Here is a 23,055-nt window from a genome sequence, read left to right on the forward strand (position 1 = left end):
AGTAATATGTGTCTGTCACACTGCTTTTAGATATTTACATTGGTTTCTTTTGGCTTGAGAAAATGGAAAACTGGATTTTTTAATTTGAATGCAGTGCAGATCTTGAATCTGCATTTACAGTCATGTTGCTAACAATACTTAATAGTTTCATTGAATTGGTCAGACTACTATATACTACTCTATAACAGGGATTTGCCCAATTTGGTAATTTTTGATTGGTAAGTGTTAAAATTTATATAGGCACTAATCAAGACAGTGCATTTATATTGATCTTTTTAATTCACACTAGAATTACCGAAGCCTACGAAAAAACTTGTAATCCCAGTGCACCTTAAATCCCTTCACACCTCTCCTGCAGTGTCTTTTGTGTTGTAAATGTGTCGATCAACACAATTAGCAAGCAGCCTGGTACCCCATCCTCCACCCACTGCCATAGCTCAATTCACAAAAAAGGTTCTCAGTGCTCAGTGTTTATCTTGGTGTGAAGAGCCTGGAGTTGTAGAGGGTAAATAATATATCAGCATTTGGAATACATACATTTCATGTGCATTCCGTGTCTATAACAATCTATGTAAACACATTGTTAAAACAGAAAAATTTTTCATGTTTTAGTAATAAGTGACAAAATGTAGATATGAAGTTCAAATGTCCAATAGACTCTTTCACAAAAGGTAAACAGCTTCTGTCATGCAGCGGTAAGAACTGCCAACTTGTAATCATAGCTCGCCGGTTCGATCCAATAATAACAATAAGAGCAACTCACTACTCAAAATGGTAAATTTGGGAAGCAGCCGGGATCAAATTGGCGACCTCTTAATTACGAGTCAGCAGGTCTTACCACTGCACCACGGAAGCTGTTGTATTATACTTGTACCTTTTGTGAAAGTGTTTATTTGATATTTGGACTTCAGGCTTCACACCTTGTACACTTCATATCTAAATTTTGTCATTTATTACTAAAACATGAAATAGTTTCTGTGTTAACAATGTGTTTACATAGATTGTTGTTGACAATATATTATTTACCTTCTACAACTCCAGGCACTTCATTCCAAGATAAACATTGAGCACTGAGAACGTTCTTTGTGAATTGAGATGCGGTGCTGGGCTGAGATTGGATAGCAGACTGCTTACTGCTTGTGCTGATCGACACATTTAAAACACAAAAGACACTGAAGGAGAGGTGTGAAGGGATTTAAGTTTGGCCGGGATTATGAGTTTTTTTGTAGGCTTCGGTAATTCTAGTGTTAAAAAATATGTGCATCTGTGTTTTTTGTAGGTTGAATTACAAGATACTAAATCATAAACTGCATTATGACATTTTATATTTATGATGCATGTTTCTACAAAAGTCTGTAACTGCAACTCTGTCAGGTGCATCAGCTTTTTAAGGGACATATCATGAGTCAGTAATGATTTAACTTGCAGACTTATACTTTACAGTTGAACACCTTAGACAGTAAGCCAAGATCTGTTTTTACATCAAAGTAAAGTCATGTGCATGTTGTTTTTGCATATAGTATGTTTACATGTTTATGTGTACAGTAAAGTATATAAATCTATTCTTTTATCCTTCCATCCATCCATGCATTTTTGATCTTGCTTAGTGTTGTTCAGAAATTTAGCTCAAGCAGAAGGAATCTGATTTCTGAGCACAACTAGTTTCAAAAATGGCTCAGAATGCTTAGTATTAGGGGGAAACCGTCAAACCTCAGATATCAATCAATCAATCAACATTTATTTATATAGCACATGTTCATACAAAAAAATGTAGCTCAAAGTGCTTTACAAAATGAAGAATAGAAAAATAGAAGACACAATAAAAAATAAACATAAGTCAACATTAATTATCATAGAATAAGTAAGGTCCGATGGCCAGGGTGGACAGAAAAAACAAACAAAAAAAAAAACTCCAAAAGCTGGAGAAAAAAAATAAAATATGTAGGGGTCCCAGACCAAGAGACCGCCCAGTCCCCTCTGGGCAATCTACCTAACATAAATCAAACAGTCCTCTTTGTATTTAGGGTTTTCATGGAAGGACCCGATGATGATGGTTATGTAGACTTCTGGCTTTCAGTAGTCACAAAAAGGTGTTTGCAATACAGTATACAATCTTTATATATAAGAAGATTTATTTTTCAGAGACTCTGTTAAAGAGCTCAAAGGCAAAAAGAGTTGCCTAAGACAGCAAGGCCCAATACACAATACAAAACAAAGCGAAGTCAAAAAACAGAGCAGTGGTCCAAAGTTCAGTGCGATAAATCAAAGTTAAGCAAAATATATTAGAACTCATCAATACCACTAGCACATTCAGTGAACAACAAGACTGTGACTTTTCCTCATCTTTAATGGGCTATCCACAAAACACCTGACACATAGACCAAGATACTTAGATATAAGGAAACTAAATGATAAATAATGCCAACATAAACATAAACAAAACAGATATAAAATGGGGGGAGGAGGGTCTGGCCGAAACATAAAAGAAGGAAGGAACCCTCTCTGGACAGGGTGAGAATACATTAATACAGTAAAAAGATGTTTTAATTTGAACTGTCATTGAAAGTTAAGAATCTCATTCTTCCAGTGCAATCACAATATAAACATTGATTTTCAAGGTGCTACATAAACAGCAGTGAAAATATGATCCTCACTAACAGTGTTTATTAGTAATATTGGAAAATACAAACCTTTTAACTAATGGATATATGGTTTTCTGAACATTGTACCAGACTGTGGTGTGAGACAAGGTCATAGATGAAGAGCTTACTAGTCATTTAAAATTCCCATCCTCACCAACAGTTACTTGCTCTGGGAAGTGACTGAAAGAATGTGATCCTGAGTACAATATTCCAAAGTGAGCTTCCTGCATAGAGTTGCTGGAATCACTCTTTTTAACAGATTGACAAACTCAGCAATATGTCAGTTCTTCCGAATACCTTTGTTTTAAACTTGACATAAGATGGCTTAATTTCCTGTGTATTGATCCTAACTTATTTAATCAGACCTTCTTCTGCTTGCTCCCTGTGAATGTCTCTTCTTTCCTGGGCATGATATTCACTCAAACCGAGCCTCCTGCTAGCAGATTTACAATAGTGAAAAGCTTCAGGTCCAGATGGCTATCCAGAACAGTTGTAAATTAACTCAGTTTATACTAGCTAGAGAAGAGAACCTATTTCCAGAAATTAGGGTAAGTCGCTATCTCCCCAAAAAAAGAGTAAAGGCCCAGTTGGTTGCACATCCTATATGCCAGTCTTACTGTTAAGAGACACGTAAGTTTGTAAGGATTTTTGTGAGAAAAAAGGAAAAAGACCAGTAGATGACACACAGGCATAATCATAGTCAGGACAGGCAAGGGGACAGAACTGAGAAAAAAGAATAACCAGGCAGCCATTAGTTAAGAGGGTAAAGAATTGGAATTCAGAGCAAAAGGAAAAACCAAAACTAAAACCTGATGCTAGGTCTACTTTGCTTTTAAACTAGCCATTCTATAGATTCTTCAAGACTTTGTTATCAATAAATGGATAAATTATACTTAACTGCTGCCATTTGTATCGTTAATTCCGTAATGTCACGGTCTTGTGATGCGTCCAAAATGCATTGCACTAACATCTAAAAACAAGATGGGGAAAAAAAATTAAACTTTTTCAAATTGGATTGAATTAAACTTCAAAAGCTCCTGATAACAAAAACAAAACACAAAACAGACTAAATTACACATATAGAACATTTTAAATATTACATTTACTACTGAATAATGACATTAAACTCCTGGTGAAGGTTTAACTAAATAAGCAGAGATCACAAGATCAAACTAAATTTGTTAAAAACATCTATTGTGAAATCTTTAATAATTCTTTGGTGTAGTTTATACCCCTTCAATTTTGAGCTTCAAGAGGCCCCTGCTATCTTTGAATGCAGAAGAGTTGAATAGAATTACTCATTTACTGTATTGTGTAAATTTGAGCTCAAGCCTGATAAATAATCAAATTATAAGTATCTCCACTTTATGAGTATGATGATAAAAAATCCAAATGTAAACCATCATGACTTGAAAATAATGTACATTTCAATCAGAAACTTTTTATGTGTTTGTGAGGCCAAAACAGGCATTTATTTCCCTGAAATAGCACAAAAATATTCAGATGAAACCAGTTAGTAGTCAGTAATAATAGTCAGTATTATTACAAATTCACATTCAAACTAGGCATTTTCCCTTCATTAATCACTTGCTCATATGGCTATTTACCTTCTCATGTTAAGCTTTTTCATAGCTACTACATAGCATTCTCTTAATCTATACACACAAAAAACCCCAAATATGATATTCTTCATAATGTGCAAAATATTTAACCATTAATTAAAAAAATCTAATGAAAAAAGAAATTAATGAAACAATGCAGTTAACATCATAGGGACTAAACAAGTTGACATTAAGTACAAAAACAAGAGGCATCAGTGATGACAAACAAAGTCACTGTTGTGTTGATGATGGCAATGAGTGAGCAGGTGATGAAGTACATGTGCCAAAAGAATGAAGGGGTATGGAAAATGAGGTGCCAACTTCTTCCAATTTCTGTACTCTTGATGTCCTCTTCTGAATGAGAAAGAGGCCATACATGAAAGCAGTACCAAACGAAGCAGCTATACTTGTACAGTACAGCATGTAATTTATATTATATGCACTGTAGAATTATAACACCTTCATCATGCTTTTGTTACGCAGTCCTTTATTGATATGCTTAATCATATCCAGTTTCCCAGTCAGTGAAATAGCTTTTTTGATCATTTAATCTGAAGTCTTACGCAAAATCTTTTTTTAAAGAAGGCCACACTGCACAGATAAAGTAGAACTTCACCCAGCACATGCCACCTACACAACTGTGAAGATGGCTACAAGGTGTTTCTCAGCATTTACTGGTTATCAAAACTGTAATAAAGACACTTCACATTTCAAAAAAGGGTTTTAAATAAAATTCTTTGTAAATGTAAATTCTTGTATCCTGAATGCTTAAAGCTCAGGTAATTACTGTATTCTAGCCCAAAAGCCTGTGTTCATGCTAACAATAGTCAATTCTGACTATTTTAAATTAAAAACAGAATCAGACAGTTACCGTCTGTACTTACCAATGCTGCTTGCTATTACTTTTGAAGCCACTGACTGTCTGTGACTGTCTGTCTTTGGAAATAGTCTAAGAAAAAAGGGAATAATAATGAAAGGAACTTAGGAAAAAGTACCTCTTCATGCTGATGATATGGTACTTTTTGTAATGATTTGTAGTCAGGACTGCATTGAAGAGGGTATGAGGCCTTCAAAATAGCAGCAGAGCTAACCTCCAGACAAATCTCACACCAATCCAGTCAACTCTTCCAATACTGCCTGAGGCTATAGCCTACCCAAGGCCAAAAATGGGGAAATTACCTTAAAGTTTAAAATGCCTCTAACACTTCTACATGGATGGATGTTTATATTTTTTGAGACTATGTGTGATATAATACAACAAAAAGCAAGTAATGTATTTATAATTTAACCTTTTAGAATCTGTGTAAGCAATACACTGTACCAGAATATACTGCAGACAATTCCCAGGACACCATGCAACAATATTTCTGATACCTCTGATTACATCAATCAATCCAGGGACACGCCCATTCCAACTAGTATCAGGTGCGAGGCCGAAATGATCCCTGGATGGGGCTTTAGCTCATTGCAAAGTGAATACAAGTACACATATATACTAGCATCATTTTAGCTTCCACAAATCCCCAAACCTGCATGTCCTTGGAAGGAAACCGGAGCACACTGTTGATATTCACCAGGAAAACATGCAAACTCCAATCAGGGAACACAAGGGATGTGACTCCCTACTGCGAGGCAGTAGTGCTACTGCTTCATCACCGTGCTGCCCCCACATGTGTAATTATTAACAGTATTAATTATTTAAGTGAAGTTAACAATTTATCTGTAAATTTTACAGTTTTTCTCGATTGCTAAGACACATTCCTGGAAAGCTGCTCTCCTTTTCCCTAAACTGTGAACACAAAACCCAATTTTCAAGCTACATTCACAAAACCTCTGACTCTTCTTGCAAAACCAAACTTTCACCCCAAAACAGTTCAATCTGTGCTCAAAACTGAACTATGCTGTCAAATCATGCCTCAAGTCAATCTAAATTAAGTACTCTACTGAGTAGTCACTAAACACTACATAGAAAAAAGGAAAACACAATGCTCAGGACATGAAGCGGTAGAAATAAATGTTTATTTAGGCTAAATGCATGTTGCAATACAAAATACCTGGGCATTTTTAACACTTGTACATAGAAAAAAGAATAAAAACAGAAATTCTGCGCATTTACATGTAGCACTTGTACGTAAAAATAAAGCACAAAAATATGCAAATGAAGTACAAAGAAAAGAAGTGCATTACTCCGCCACAGCATCATTTCTCCGTACTGGGTCAGGCCACAGGACTTCATCTACATCACAGGCCACATTTTCTCTGGCCAGGCAACGGGGGAAAAAACCCCTGGCATGCCGTATCCAGGCTTGACATGCCTCCACACCCATGTCACCACAGGCCAGTTCAATGGCTTGAAGGAGATTTACCTGGTATAAGGTTGGCATTCATATACCTTCCACCGCCATGAGGAGAAGAATTCTTCAATGGGGTTCAGGAAAGGGGAGTACGGTGGAAGGCAAAGATTGATAAAACCTTGGTTCATATTGAACCACTCTCTAACCTGGAGGCCTCTGTGAAAACTCACATTGTCCCAAACAACGACATAGATGGGCTGCTCATCCTGCTGCCCTAACAGAGCATCTCGCATGTGATTGAGGAAAATGAGGAGCGGGTGAGTGTTGTAGGGCCCTAGGTTGGCCTGATGGTGGACAACACCATGATTACTGATGGCAGCACACAGTGTGACATTGCCACCATGCTGCACAAGGGACACCAACAATGGCCCGTTGGCCAATCACACTACAGCCTCTTCTCCTCCTTTTGGTGAGATTAAACCAAGCTTCATCCATGTAGATGTATTCATGGAGTTTTTCCATTGCATCCAGTTCAAAAACTCTCTGTAGGAATAGATATATATTTTTGTAAGTGATGTAGGCCAACTACAGTAAATCACTACTTACAGTAACCAACATTTATGTGTCTGGATATATACCAACCTGTACATACTGAAATCTTTGCTCTTTGACTCTATCAGAGTTGCGTTCAAAGGGCACTCTGTACAGCTGTTTCATGCACAGTCTGTTGCGCTTGAGGACACGGTCAACAGTAGAGAGGCTGACACTGTCAATACCCTCAAAATGCACATGGTCCTCAATGATCCTCAGCTGAATTGCATGCAGTTTAATGGTGTTGTTCTCACGGACCATGTCGACAACTAGGGTCTCTTGGTGTGGGGAGAACATAGATGTCCTACCACCCCCATGTGGCAGTCTTTCAATTCTACAAAAAGAGAACATGCACTTACAAAAATACATACATGGAATAGGCCTACAAACAGTCAGACTAACCCTTCATTACAATACTACAGTACACTGACACAGTGATGTACTGAAACATGTTTACTGTGGTACAGTATATAGTACAGTCATTGTACATATGTAATTGTTGTCAACATTTACATACTATAATGTCAAAAAAGGTAACTACCTGTTCTCTTCTCTAAATCTTCGGATAATGGTGGACACAGTGAATCTACTGATGTTTGGTTGTACCCTTAGTCCAGCCTCCTTCATTGTCATACCATGGACAAGAACATGGTTAATCACAGTAGCTCTGATTTCATCAGATATTACTGTTCTTTGTCCTCGCTGACCACCTCGACCACCTTGACCTGCTCGACCTCCTCTCACACGAACTCCTCTTCTTAGATTTCTATCCATTGTAGTGCCTCACAAACCAGTGCTCTGGCTTATATGTACCCTCACATCATTAGCCACAAGTGTGATAAATTTTGAGTTGTTGTGTTCAACCGGTGACAACTGAGCTTTAATTGTGTTTGACTTTTGCCACCTGTGCTCACCATTATGCAACACAGGTGCATCACAATGACAATGTGTTGACAAGATGTGTCTAAACAGGTGAAAAGTGCTTATGGTTTTGCCAAAAGTGTGACTGATTCAATAAGTGGGTTCAGGCAACTGAGAATTTGGTTCAGACAATAGGGTTTAGTGTTTTAGCAATCGAGAAAAACTGTAATATGCATGCTTTAACACATTTCATCATGAAAGTGATATCAAGTATAAATCTAAGGATTCTAAATGTGCAGAGAACTGAAAATTTTATGTGTTCTTTGTGGCAGTCACTGCCTGCCACTACTGTCAGCACAGGAGCCCGACTGATTAACAAGTGGGTCTATACATCCTGATGCTATTGAGAAGGTGCAAAAAAAAAAAAGACGACACAATAGATGGTATGTGAGACTTTTAAAATGTATCACGTCAGTATGATGGCGAATATGCAACGCTTTTATTGCCTGTGTAAGAAATAGATGAAGAAAAGCACCACGAATACATTTGTATATCAGCATTTAAGTTTGATGATTTGCTTCACCGCATCAAACAATTCATCAAACATCAAAACATGCCTATTTATCCTGTAGGAACTGCAAAGCAGCTTGCTGTCACATGTTGATAGTAAAGAGTGACTCTGACGTCATGTTCAAACTTGAACACACTGTGACCCCCAATATTTTGCTGGTACTGCAACTTGCGCACACATCGCATTAATTTCTGAGGACGTGCTCAGAGAAAATGTCAAATGAAAGCTGGGAACACGTGGCAGCTATGATGTGTGCACGTATGCATTATGAGTATGAAGTATAAACTGGTCCTTAGTGGTGGACTTTTGCATTTGGTCTATCTGCACCCATTGATAATGTCTTTAAACAGAAATTATATTTCATTCATTAGTGGTTATAAATACTTATGCTGTGTTTGCAATGTACTTCAGTATGTGGTTAGACCTGAAATTTCCTGGTTTGGCAATTTTTATGTTGCAAAGTTCAACTGTGATTATCTCATCAGCTGTAACTTTTTAGCTTTATGTAAACCTTGTTTTTTTCATTAAATATAACAAATAGTATTATGTAATTATCCAGTTGTTTGGACAGTTGTTTGTTTGTAACATATAGAATGAATTACTGGAGTAGCCAAAACATCGGATAAACTGTCAAGATGAGGTCAGGTCAGGTCATGTTGGGGAGCATGCACTGGTATAAAATGTTGCCCCACCCACCACAAAACTAAACAACTCGGGATCCTGGTTGGCAATCCCTGAGGCAGACACGTGGTCCAGTCCCACCCTTTGTAAATGACCATTTATCTGCCGCAGTCTGGTATAATGTGGTGTCCCCTTGGCCTGGTACAGCCACCAAATGGCCATAGTGCTGTAACTGATGCTCCCTGAAAATGCACATAATGTGCCTCATTCGGGACTCCATCAGCAACCACTCATTCAACAAAAAGTCAAACCAGTGGTACCCAAAGATAGCAGGAGCCCAATACACCTTTTTCCAGCGACATAGGAAAAATCACCAGAGACATGAATGTTGCTGCCGAGGTAAGTAAACCTCTCAACAAGGTCAACACTCTCTCCGCAAACAGCAGACAGACGCACTGCAGATATCTATGCCCAAGAGGTCATTAAAGGCCTGGATCTTGGTTTTTATCCAGGATACTTGCAAGCCCAGACAATCAGACACCTCACTTGGTCTCTCAAAAGCCTCCATTGACTCCACGAAGATGACAGCATCGTCGACAAAGTCAAGATCAGTGAATCTTTCTTCGCCATTAGATGTCCCACAGCCACTGGAACCCAAAACCCTGCCCAACACCCAGTCCATGCAAGCGTTGAACAGGGTAGGCGCAAGAACACACCCCAGAATCAACTGGGAAGAACACAAAGGCTTTGTCGCCACTCTGAACAGCACCCTCGGGACCAGTTTACAGGCCGGCCATGACATTTAGCAACTTTGGGGGGATCCCGCAAAGAAGCAGGATATCCCACAGGCCAGCTTGATCAACTGAGTCGAACGTTTTATGAAAATCAACAATGGCTGCAAAGAAACTCTGACGATATTCGCGTTTGTGCTTGATGAGAATCCTTAGTGCCAGGGTGGACTTCTTAGGCATAAAACCAGAACTCTCCAGTTGCTGATAGGTGAACAGGTGGTCACAGCTCCTATTGAGGATGACATTAGCAAGACCTTACCCAACACTGAGAGAAGTGTTATCCCCCCGTAGCTGCCACATTCCAGGCTATCGCCCATCTCTTTCCAGATAGGGATGACAAGTCCTGTACAGTGGAACCTCGGGTCACGAATGTCTCGGACCACGTACAAATCAGGTTACGACCAAAAAGTTTGCCAAACTTTTGCATCTGTTCACGACCACACACTCGGGTAACGAACAAGCCAGTTTCCCTTCTGGTTCGTACACACCGATGATTTCCACACGTGTTCAGTCTCTCCCTGTGCATTACCTGTAAATTGGGCGAGAGAGAGAGCGCAAGTGAGACAGAGAGAGCGTAAATGAGACAGAGTGAGGGAGCATGCGAGAGAGAGCGTGAGAGAGCATGCGAGAGAGTGTGAGAGAGCGTTCAAGAGAGAGAGCATGAGAGCGAGAGTGATCGAGTGAGAGAGCGATCGAGTGAGAGAAAGAGAGCGTGAGAGAGAGAAAGAGTGAGAGAGAGAGAGCGTGAGAGAGAGAGCATGAGAGAGCGAGAGAGAGAAGGCTGGCCACGTTAGTCCGAGAAGGCAGTTAAAGAATGCAGCAGGCTTGTTTTTAAAGAGATTGATTCGAGCATTGTTTTAACCTCGTATTTAATGAAGACTTTTTCCTATTGGATTTTAACCTCCACTTCACTTCTGTTTACAGCGATCGGTTCGTAGTGTGCATTACAGAAATCCCTCGCTATATCGCGCTTTGACTTTCGCGGTTTCGCTCTATCGCAGATTTTATATGAAAGCATAACTAAATATATAACGCGGATTTTTCGCTGCTTCGCGGGTTCTGCGGACAATGTGTCTTTTTACTTCCTGTACATGCTTCCTCAGTTGGTTTGCCCAGTTGATTTCATACAAGGGACGCTATTGGCGGATGACTGAGAAGCTAACCAATCAGAGCACGCAGTTAAGTTCTCCTGACTGAGAAGCTAACCAATCAGAGCACGCAGTTAAGTTCCTGCTTGCTGAATGCAGTGTTAACCAGGAAGTCTCGTCTCGCTCATTCAGCATCAACGTGTTTCGCTGTGTAAAGAGTTGTGCTCTTTTGTGTTTATCTTTGTGCATAGTCAAGCCCTTCATTATGGCTCCAAAACGATTTGCTACTGCTTCAGGGGCCGTGCCCAAGCACAAACGGAAGATGTTAACGATTGCCGAAAAGGTAAACGTTTTGGATTTGTTGAAGGCTACGATTCTTTTTATTTAAAAAGTAGGAAAGGAATATAAGATCTACGGCCGCAGTGTCCTTTTAACCAGGGTGCAAAACAAGTTGTAAGTCGATGTAATAAGGCAGTAGTCTGGATGGAATCTACTTTAGGGATTTGGATTGAAGACTGCCAGAAGAAGAACAACGGCAGTGCTACACAATCACCTGAAGTGGTTCTTTTAAAGGCTGTAACGCTCTCCTTTGTTGTGCAGTAAAATAAAACTCTTTGTTATCGGACAAGTCATCGTGTCATTGTTGGTGAGTAACCATAATTAATTTTCTACTTACAGTACTTAGTACATGTACGTACGTTTAGTGTCACTGTACACACACATTTACTGTATACTATTTTTGTTGCATTGTACGTATTTATTGCTGGTGGCATGTCTATCGTAATGGCTGTAACATGTGATATCGGAGACACTCAATATCTTTAAAATAATATTTAGGTTTTACTGTATATAAACAGTGTGTTTATATACATAATTTCAATGAATCTTACCTAATATCTAAGAGAATACAAAGGGATTATGCTGTATAACTCTGCGGGGAATATTTATAAACAGTGTGGGAGAGTTTATAAGGGCTTAAAATATATAAAAATAACCATAGAAACATATGGTTTCTACTTCGCGGATTTTCATCTATTGCGGGGGGGTCTGGAACGCAACCCCCACAATCGAGGAGGGATTACTGTATTGCAATGTTATTTTTCTTGGTTGTTTATTAAATTACAGATTTTTCAAATGTTCATGTTTTTCGCTGTGCTTAAAACTCATTAAAAAAAGTGTTTACAGCAATCGGTTCATAAGGCTATAGTGTGAATTCTTGCAATGTTAGTTTTCTCTGTTCCAGGTTTTCCCAGTGTTATTCAGTGTTTTTACATTTAGTTTACTATTACGCTGTGCAGCATTCTGTGGTATAATTAACTATTTTTGTGCTTAAATATCTTTAAAAAAATATATTTAAATACAGTCCGTATGGTCTGGAATGGATTAATTGTATTTACATACAGTCCTATGGGGGAAATTACTTCGGGTCCTGACCAAATCGGGTTACGACCAGAGTTTTGGAACGAATTACAGTCGTGACCTGAGGTTCCACTGTATTCCAGTCAGTTGGGATGATGCCCGTCTCCCAAATGGAAGCAAAGATTGCTTGCAATGTCAGAAGGTCAACCTTACCACCAGCCTGGAGAAGTTCACCCTGGACACCACAGATCCCTACCACTGGTCACATCAAGGTCATCCATGATCAGAAAGAAGAGTGTCACCTCATAGGCACCCATCAGCCAACGAGCGAAGTTGCGAATAGAATACCTCCCTCACCAAGACATCACTCACTATGGTTGGAGCATACACTGAGACAACAGACAAGGCACCCAGATAGTGTATTGATATGAGACTCATAATACGCTCATTGAAAGGAGTGACATTGGAGACCATTGGGAGCAGCCGACCCACAACAGAGAGACCAGACCAATAAAAAGTATACCCAACTACAAAGATCTGGCCAGGTCTGCATACCTTAGAGAGTGCCGCCACTGAAATACAGAGTTTACAAAGCTCCTATGACAGCAGAGGAAGATGGTCGACAAGACAAGTTCCACGTGCCTACCCAGATGAGCCACCTCAAATTAGGACCCAAGTGCTGCCATGCAGTGGCCAGTGTCTCAGAACCACACACCAGTTCCAATCCCCAACAGGCTCTCAGGCAGTTTCAACTCTTCCAAGGATGAAACTCCTGGGGGATTTCCTTATTCCCTTTATAATATGCGCAGCCTTCCTTTGGGCGACTGCAGCAGAGCTATATCTCTGGAGAGCAGAAAGGAGTCCTATCTGCTGTTTCTGAGCTGCCTGAAGTTTTTATAGTGGCTTGAGTGCTAGTCCTGCCACCAACCCCCAAATTTTCCCTGCAAGTTCAAGGACCGTTTGCAGGGCTGGATGCAGTTTAATGTCATACCCAGAACTAGATAAGGATCCCAAGTAAATGCAACTTATTATGAAATCTGCTGTAGTTTTAGAAGAACATACAGTACATTAAAGTATAGTGGGAAACAGTGCCTTTGCAAGAACTCACATGATGTATAAAGTCATGCACCACCTCAGTTTACTGTAGGTTTTAAAATCATAATGTTTATAAAGTTTCCAGGAGCTTTTTAAAAAGATATTTTTTGCAACAGAATTTTATTTCTGAGGAGTCAGTGCCACCTACTGGAGGTAATTTCTAATGGCTATGAGTTCCCTAATTCCTGACCACAAATGAGTTGAACAGTTTAATTCAGGACTTTATTGTATTGTACCACATTTGACAGTTTACCATTTCTGATATATATATATATATATATATATATATATATATATATATATATATATTGTCAGGGATGCCAGGGGCCATGACCCGGCCGGGACGTCATGAGGGACCGGATGTGGGTCTGTGCCCACCCTGGATCACATGGGGGTTGCCTTCCGGGTTGCTCTGGGGGCCATGGGTCAAGGGCATGGAAGCCCTACCCTGTAGGGGCCCGTGGTCACCGCCAGGAGGCGCCCCAATGCCTTGGGGACCTGTTACCTCAGCACTTCCGCCACACCAGGAAGTGCTGGGGGGAAGACTTTGGAGGATACCCGGAGAGCTTCCGGGAGAAGAGCCGGCACTTCCGCCACGCTCGGGCGTGGCTAGAGGAGGAATGCTGGGAACACCTGGGGCTCATCCGGGTCCTGTATAAAAGGGGCCGTCTCCCTTCATTCGAGGCTAGAGTCGGGTGGAAAAAGGACGAGGCAGAAGAGAGTGGAGGCGGCCCGAAGAAAGGCATTCGTGGCCAGGACTGAGTGTTTTGGGATAATTGTGCACGTGACTGAGGTCTGAGTGACCATTGGCTGGGGTCTTAGTGACCATTATTGTAAAATATATATTGTAAATAAACGTGTGGTGTTTTAAACAACATGTCCACCTGTCTGTGTCCGGGTCAACTTCCACTATATATATATATATATATATATATATATATATATGTATTGTGGTCCCCGGCCGGGCTCAGGGGAAGGCTTGTGCCTCCTCCAGACCGCAAGGGGGCGATCGCCCTGGTTGTATTGGGGGCCACGGGTAGGGGGCTTGGAAGCCCAACCCTGTAGGGGCCCGTGGCCACCGCCAGGCGGCGCCATGGTGCCTGAGGAACCCTGGAGCCCAGCACTTCGGCCGCACCAGGAAGTGCTGGGGGGAAGACAACAGGGGACACCCGGACGGCTTCCGGGTGCACAGCCGGCACTTCCGCCACACTGGGGTGTTGCCAGGACTGATTGCCGGGAAGCAGCTGGAGCCTATCCGGGTTCCCATTTAAGGGGCCGCGGTCGAAAGAGAGGCACAGTGACTGGAAGAGTGTTGCCTGGACATTGGGGGAATCGGTGCAGGAGGCACTGGAGTTGTGAGTGCACGTAATTTGTGTAAATAGTAATGTAAATAAACAGTGTGTGGTGGAACTATGTTGTCCATCTGCCTGTGTCCGGGGCCCAGTCCATATATACACTTTTATTTCCCATTTTGACTGAAACAACCCACATCTAATTATCCCTGAGGATGTCATATTTAAATTTTACCCTTGGGCTTAATTTGTGCCACTTGTGAAATTCAGCATTTTAAGCTTTAGATTAAAGTGTTTTGCTCAGTTATGGTTAATTGAGAAGATGAAAATGCTGTGCTGCCCTGTTTTTCCAGTTGTTACAGTTTTTTAAAAACTGTGGATATTTTTCATTATTAATCTTGTGCTATTATGAAGTAATCATGTCATATGTGCTCCAATTTAAGAAATGTTGTTGCGGACTTAATATTTCTAAAAGTTTTTCTGGGATGATAACAGCTGTTGTAATCATCAGTATTGACAGCTTTATATTTTCTTGAAACTATAAGTATTGTTTCGATCAGTTCAGGTATGTGCTAACTCTTAAGTAATGATTTTTCCTTTTTTTATAAAGGAGAATGACATCACAATTAATTTCTAAGTTAAACAGTTTGTATAATAAAAAGCAATAACATTAAAAGAAAACATTACAAGATGAAAACATACTCATATTTTCTAGTAGGTTAATAGCCTTATAAGGTATTTTATTCTGTGCTTCATCATATATAAATATTTAAAGAAATCATCAAGCCAAAACTGTAAGATTTCAATTGCTTGTTTTTCTTTTTTTAATTTTAATAAACATGGCATTGTTTGAATATATTTTAAAATGATAGTTACACAGGCATTTAGCTTCACATTTGCCCAATAAATCTATTTATCTCAGGTTTATTTAGATGATTTCAGTTATATGTATTCAGATATTCACTGCCCTGTCACACAGTTTGAGTGAAATCATAAGTTTCTAAATTATTCCTGCAACATGCAAACCCTTTGACTGTATCTTTTATGCATTTATTTTCAGAGTTATTGTCTATTTTAATTTCTGCCAGCTAAAATTATATTTTAAATATGCTAGTAGTTTTTTAGTTTCCTTTTTCTGTTTTCAGTGTTTTGGGGAGCTAAAATCTACCCTGGAAGCATCAGGCACAAAAAAGTAACCAGTGCTAAATGGAACTTAAACAAGACTCCAACAAGACATATTTACACAAAACATTCATCTTGGTCCAACTTAGTATTGCCAGTTTACTAATTGTGTATCTTAGCACTGTGAGTACTCAGAAAAAACCATGCAAATACAGGGAGAACAAGTACTATCCACATAGAATGTGCAGCAATCAGAAAGAAACCTAGGACTGTGAGTCAGTAACAAGAAATAATGGACCTTCTATTCCACCCTAGTGTGTATTTGTCAATTATTAAATATATGGTTACAAAAGTTAATATTGTTATATAATTTAAATGGGTTATATATGTCTTTATTTTGATTTTACTTTGCTGAACAACACAGATAAATTAGCCAATCACTAGGTTTTAATTGGATGTTGGCACTCTATATGAAATGAAAAACATCTATTTCAATCCCATTTATCCTGATCATGGTTTTGGAAAAGATAGGAACCAGCACTAAAGGAGACAGCAGACAAACACACTTATTTTACTGAAATGTCTTTTGAATGTTGAGAGACCTTGGAGGAAACCCAGATATGATCACAAACGGCACACTAATAAGATCACAAACAACACACTAATGTGGAGTCTGGTATCCTAGAACTGTGAAACTGCAGTGTTACCCCAGCTTGCTGTTATTGGGTATCCTTGGATGTGTTACAGCACACTCTTTTAATCCTGAGAGCAGGCAAGCTTTTCTAGTCAGTAGAACCTCATGCAATAAGAAAATTCATGTAATTTATCACGTAAGCAATATAAAATCCCAGGTAAGAAAGTCTGTTTTTCTTTTTTCAATATGCCATCTCACGCAGAAATATATTATAGTTTCTTCTGGCCATGTCTGGAACTGAAATAAAAAAGTGACATGCACGCTGTAATTTACAAAATTAACATAGATGTCAGTGTAAGAAAACCTTATACAGTCACAGATTTATCAAACAAACATAAAATATTGAATTTGAACATGAGTTTCTTCAAATCAAATAAAGTTCATTGCTCCTAGGCAATGTCTGATGCACCATTTAGAGCATGAACATTCTTACAAACACACTACAGTATGTGAGAATAATTGGTTTAACATTCTTACAAACACGCTACAGTATGTGAGAATAATTGGTTTATAACAACTGTTAAGTGCAAAAGAAAATTTATTTTAATAAATTCACAAAGTCATTACTATAAAAGTTCTCATCAGTGAAGTGAAGGGGAGAAGTTTGTTTACACTGGTATCATCAGAGACATGCCTTGCCGTTTCTATTGCTTCACCTTGTATTTTAAATTACTAGACAGTGGCAAATACTTTGAAGTTGCCCAAGTTACATTTCATATCTCTTAATGTTTGTATTTAGACAAATTCTAACATTCTATCTTTGACTCATTTTTCTAGATGTCTAATGTCTTCACTTTATATTTGATATTGTTTTTGTTAAAATCTGAAACTGTTTGCTAAATACATTTGTGTACTTGTATATAATATTCTGAAGTTGTACATTTTTGCTGAGTCAAAGAATAAAGAAATCATGTATTTTTACCTCCATGGAGATGATAAAATCATGCTGAGACTTCAGTGAAGACATCAGTAATCTGTGTTGGTCTAGAAATTCCTATCAGCACACTAGTGATAGTCTGTATATGAGTAGTCCACACTTGTTCAGTTCTGAAATTTTAGATTTCAGTGGAGGGACTTAGAGCTCAAGAAATATTCCACAGCAGTTTAACCCTATTTCCCAAAATTGTACTGTGAGTCTGTATTGTAAATATGAAAGATGGGATATGAGTAATTAAATGTAAATATATTTTTTTTATTAGGCAGCCTGACAAACTGATAGTGGTGTGGACCCGAAGAAACCGGCGTGTCTGTTCCAAGGTAAGTGTCCCAGTATCCACCTTATCCACACTTGTCTTTGATACTGTCAATTTTATAACTTTCACCTTATGTGATATACATTAATTTTACATGGCTAATTAGTGGCCCTTTTACAAAGATGGCTATATACATGGCTGCAAATCTCAGCATCAGACAAAAATGTATACGTGTATACAAATGTATACATAAACTTAACTTAAGATCTTCATTAGTAAGTAGCTCCTTTTAATGAAATTAGAGGAGATTAATTAAAAAAAATATATATTTCCTACTCTATGCTTATGCAATGTGGTTTGGTTCCCAAATTATTCCTCAAGATGCCAGGAAAAGCCCTAGCTATTTTTGGTATTAAACTTCATAAATGACTTAGAAAATGCATGATACATGAGCCCACTGAACAAACTCTCTCTACTTTAACAGGTGAAAATAACAGTTTTTATTCCAAGGCATTTCATGTTGCATGTAGTGTATTAAAATAAATGAAGAAAAATAATTAAATACAAAAAGAAGTAAGCAAAAAACATTTAATGGCACATTTAATTATGTATGTTCACATATCGTGTTTTTTTATTTATTACTTCATTTCACAATACATTTATTTACTAGTCAAGCCCCTAGCATGCACAACTCTTGCTGATTCTGCAGACATATATTGCAAAGGCATCAACTTATTTCGAAGAATTACTCCACTTTGAGGGTTTGTTGTGGTGTGATTAAAACTGAGTATGGCTTAACTGTTGTGAGCTGTACTAATTGTCCTTAGCAGCCAAGTTGACTCAATGAAAATTATTTTTTGTGTGCTGACACTAACTTCAGTACATTTTCCTGTACAGTGCTTACTGTACATGAATATATAGCTTGAGACATGTTGGAAAATTTAACATGAGTAATGCAAACCAAGTAGTGTTAAGCTGTAACATAGAACATGTCATGTACCTTATTGACATGGATGCACCAGACATACTTACTTACCTATCCAGTAGATCTTTTGCATACATAGCCATTGATTTTTCTTTTTGCCACACACTCTTGCATAAAGGAATAGAACACAGACACCTCATAGTGCTTTGGTCACAATTTGATTCAGGGCCAGGGTATCTTCTGCTTGCACTTTGCATGTTCTCCATATATTTGAATGAGTTCATTTTAGACTTTCTATCCAAAGATATGATGGTGAGTCTGTTTGCAACTAATAATTGCCCTGGCACAAGTAAAGTGTGTACAGTATTTTGCTTACTTTCTCAAACTACTCCTCTGCCTTGTAATGTATCACCTAGTACATTGGTACTTAAGTCCAGTCCTGGAGGTTCACAGTGGGTGCAGGTTTTCATTCCAACCAGTTTCATTATTAGAAGCCAGGCCTAGCAGCTAATGACACTTGGCATTTAATTATATGGCTTGTTCAAGCTTTCATTCTTCCAAGACAAACCTTTATCACATTGCAGATTTTTCATTTTCTGAGAACATTATCCATATGTTTTCCCTTTTTAATTCGTGATTCATATGTTTTGTGGTCTGAAACACATTTGTACCTCTTGGTCCAACCATTCTCTTTCATTTATTTCAAAACATTGTACTAACACAGCATCTTCATGATGCAAATACACAGTTTTAAATGGAATCACATTAGCTGGAGAGCTGGTCATTCCTTTGTCATTTCCATCTCATTATTAACTGATGGCTCATTAAGAAAACAGACAACACTTAAAACCTTAATGCAGCTTTTTAAAACTAAAATAGGCAGTTAAGGGTTCTGAATCATAACAAACAAGTTAAATAAAAACTAAGCCCAGAAACCTATTGCTTTAGTAGTAAATAAATGGGTTCTAATTAAAGATCTGGTTAAAGTAAAAACCTGTAGCCACTCTGGACCATCAGGACTGCAGTTGAGTACTCCTGATCTAGTATATCCAAATTAAACAAAATGTTTTTGATATAACAATTTTTCAGTTTTCACATGTAATCTGTGTTTTTGTTCTTATAAACTTAATTTGCATAAGTAAAATGAGGGTGTCATAATACTATAAATGTTGTATTGCAGTTTGTTTTACATATTCTCATTTCAGAATAAAGTACAGCTACATTTTATTTTCATTTCAGGTCAGGGATTTGTTTATTGTTGTTGAGTGTCTATTCCTGAAAAATTCTATGAAATCATAAGCATTTTTCCAACTGCTGTTGTGAAGACTTCATTTTCTTTGTTAAACTTTTTTCAGCCCCATGGGTGGCAGCCAGGAATTAAGAATCCTTACCGGGGGATGGTGGTTTGGCCCGTGCCAGAAAATGTGGATATCACTGTTACTTTGTACAGGGTATGAAATTATTTTTTTGAAGTGAACATATTTATATACAATTATTTTATTATGTTTTTATTTTTTAAGCTTTATTCAGAAAGAAAGATGCCCTAAAATAATTTGTCTTTATATACTACTGCAGGATCATCATGCTGAGGAGTTTGAAGATAAGGAGTGGACTTTTGTCATTGAAAATGTAAGTGTAACTAAAAGTATGGTGAATTGCTGTCTAATACGAAGGTGGTGGTATTTGTTTATTTTACAGTTCTGAAGTTTGTGAAATTTAATGAGCCCATAAAAGGATGTGGGTAGGAAAAAAAACATATGGGGACTATTTACAGTTTTATGAGCATGTCTTCATTAAAATGTTCCTCAATTTAAATGTGTGCTTACACTCTGCATAGTCCTTCTGTGCTTCTTGTATACTAAAATATGGCAAAGCAAAAAAACTGTCAATTGATCTATGAGAAAGGTGATTCAGCATTGGCTCATTTGAAATTTGTTCCTGAGGTCACTCAACTTAAGGTCTGAAGAGGGGTCAAAAGCAACACAGCACAAAGATCTCTGTAAAATCACTTTGAACACTTTCTCTGTAATGGTTAGCATAATTGATGTGCGGTGATGCTTTGGGAATCTCGCTCTTAATCCAAAGTGCTCTCCAGGATGCAAGTAATTTTGTATAACAATAACTTCACTTTTGGACTGCACTGTATTTAGCAGCATAGCGTCAGTTATCAAAATCAGCTGCAAAATGAATGATACAGGTTATCACATAACCACAAGGGACAACTTTAAAGGGAAAGCCTTTGTACTTTTGAACATGATAAAGAGCTAATGCACAGGGCCAGGTTAACACTTTATTGGCTGAAGTGAAAAAAAGAAGGTCCAGAAGTGGCTTAATACACTTTGTATACATCTAGTGTTGGACATGCAGTCTTCTGGCACCTTGCTACTGATCAGCGATGAATTGAATAACTTCTTCGATGTTGGTACAGCTTTGTTGGTAGAGCTTATTAGCCCAGAGGACCCTTTGTAGCTGCATTTTTCTCAGTGTGATCCCCCGTGTGTCAAGAGTCTTTGCAATGCTGTCATAACTCATTCCCAAATCAAAAAATATTCTTATTATGATGTCTCTATCCATTAGGCTGTCCATATACAAAAGCAGGATTATGTGGATTACAGGCACACACATTAACTAAATCAAAGGAACATTTTAATGAAAACGTGTACATGAATTTCATAAATCGAGGGAACATTTTAATTGAAACATGCGGATAAATAGTAAATTGTTCCTGCAAATAATTTTTTTTTCTACTCACTTCCGTCATAGCTAACGTGTACTGGATTTTTATTAAGTGTGCTTTTAATATCTTTAAATTGTCATAGTCTTTAATGATTCCTGGTTACGTGTATTTATGTATCCCATTTTTCTTTTCATGACAAAAAAGTTGAAAGGAGTAAACCTGTATGTGATAAGCACCTTACTACACCTTTTTGTTGGCCTTTTTGTTTCTCAGGAGTCAAAAGGTCGACGTAAGGTTCTAGCCTCTGCAGATATAAATATGAAGAAATATGTCAGTGCCATGCCTACACAGACGGACCTTAAACTGAAGCTGAAGCCATTATCTGTAAAGGTGGTTGAAGCTACACTGAAACTCTCATTATCCTGTGTTTTCCTCCGTGAGGGAAAGGCCACGTAAGTTTTTTTTTTTAATAAAAACTTAGTTACTTATGTTGTCATTAAAGATGTTCAGACAAGACATATTTGTATTATTACTGAATCCTGCCCTTATTATTACCATTTACCTGAGAGAATCATAGCATGCAAACTGTCCTCCAGAATCTCATCCCTTCACCACAGGTTTTTAGTCTAATTTCAACTCTGCAGTGAAATTCATGTTTAGTTCAGCTTACAGACGGGATCAAATATTAATGAGTTTTCTCTTCTGTATCTCCAAAATTGTCTATAAGCAACACAAACACTCACTGAGCAAATAACAAGAAACATCAGTATATCTGTTTATCCATGCAGTCAACTAATCAGCCAATCATCACCTTCACACAGCACAATGCATAAAATCATGCAGCTACAGTACATGCCAGGTCAGTCTTCACTTGAAACATGAGAATAAGGAAAAACGTGATCTCAGTGATTATGACCATGGCATAATTGATGGTATCAGACAGTCTGGTTTGAATATTTCTGTAATTGCTTATCTCTTGGGATTTTTAGTGCACAACAATCTCTAGGGATTACTCAGAGTGTTTGAAAAGACATTTAGTTGGCAGTGTTTCTATGAACGGAAGTTGCCTTGTTGAGAGAGAGGTCAGAGGAGAATGGTCAGACTAGTTCAAGCTGACAGAAAGGCTACGGTAACTCAGATAACCACATTTTACAGCAGAAAATCATGTTGGGTTCCACTCCTGTCATCCAAGGACAGACAGCTGATGTTTCAGTGGACACAGGCTCAGAAAAACTGGACAGTTGAAGACTGGACAAATGTGGCTTGGTCTGATAAATTTCAATTTCTGCTGAGGCACACAGATGGTAGGGTCAGAATTTGGCACCAATAACATGAATCCATGCACCCAACCTGCTTTGTATCAACAGTTCAGGCTGATGGTGGTGATGGAGTAATGGTGTGGGGGATATTTTCTTGGCACTTTTTGGGCCCATTAATACCAATCAAACATCTCTTGGATTCCATGGCCTACTTGTGTATTTTTGCTGACCATGTGTATCCCTTCATGCCACAATTTACACTTCTAATAAATACTTCCTGCATGATAATACACTATGTCACAAAGTAACAGTTGCCTAAAACTGGATACAGCACTGAGTTCAGTCACCTTCCCAGTCACTGGATCTGAATCCATTAGAA

At 38.3% G+C, this 23,055-nt stretch overlaps 1 protein-coding gene across 8 annotated transcripts in view; it reads left to right on the forward strand.

Annotated features, from left to right (window-relative positions):
• The window catches only part of ehbp1l1b (EH domain binding protein 1-like 1b), a 125,457-nt gene that overhangs the window by 40,784 nt on the left and 61,618 nt on the right, over positions 1–23,055 (forward strand). For all 8 annotated transcript variants that reach the window (XM_039769021.1, XM_039769022.1, XM_039769023.1 and 5 more), the window contains exons 2-5: positions 17,822–17,879; positions 20,096–20,191; positions 20,316–20,369; positions 21,691–21,869. In XM_039769021.1, the coding sequence (XP_039624955.1) occupies positions 17,822–17,879; positions 20,096–20,191; positions 20,316–20,369; positions 21,691–21,869 (387 nt within the window). The remainder of the gene's footprint in view (positions 1–17,821; positions 17,880–20,095; positions 20,192–20,315; positions 20,370–21,690; positions 21,870–23,055) is intronic.

Source organism: Polypterus senegalus, chromosome 11 (assembly GCF_016835505.1).
Source record: "Polypterus senegalus isolate Bchr_013 chromosome 11, ASM1683550v1, whole genome shotgun sequence".
NCBI lineage: Eukaryota > Metazoa > Chordata > Cladistia > Polypteriformes > Polypteridae > Polypterus > Polypterus senegalus.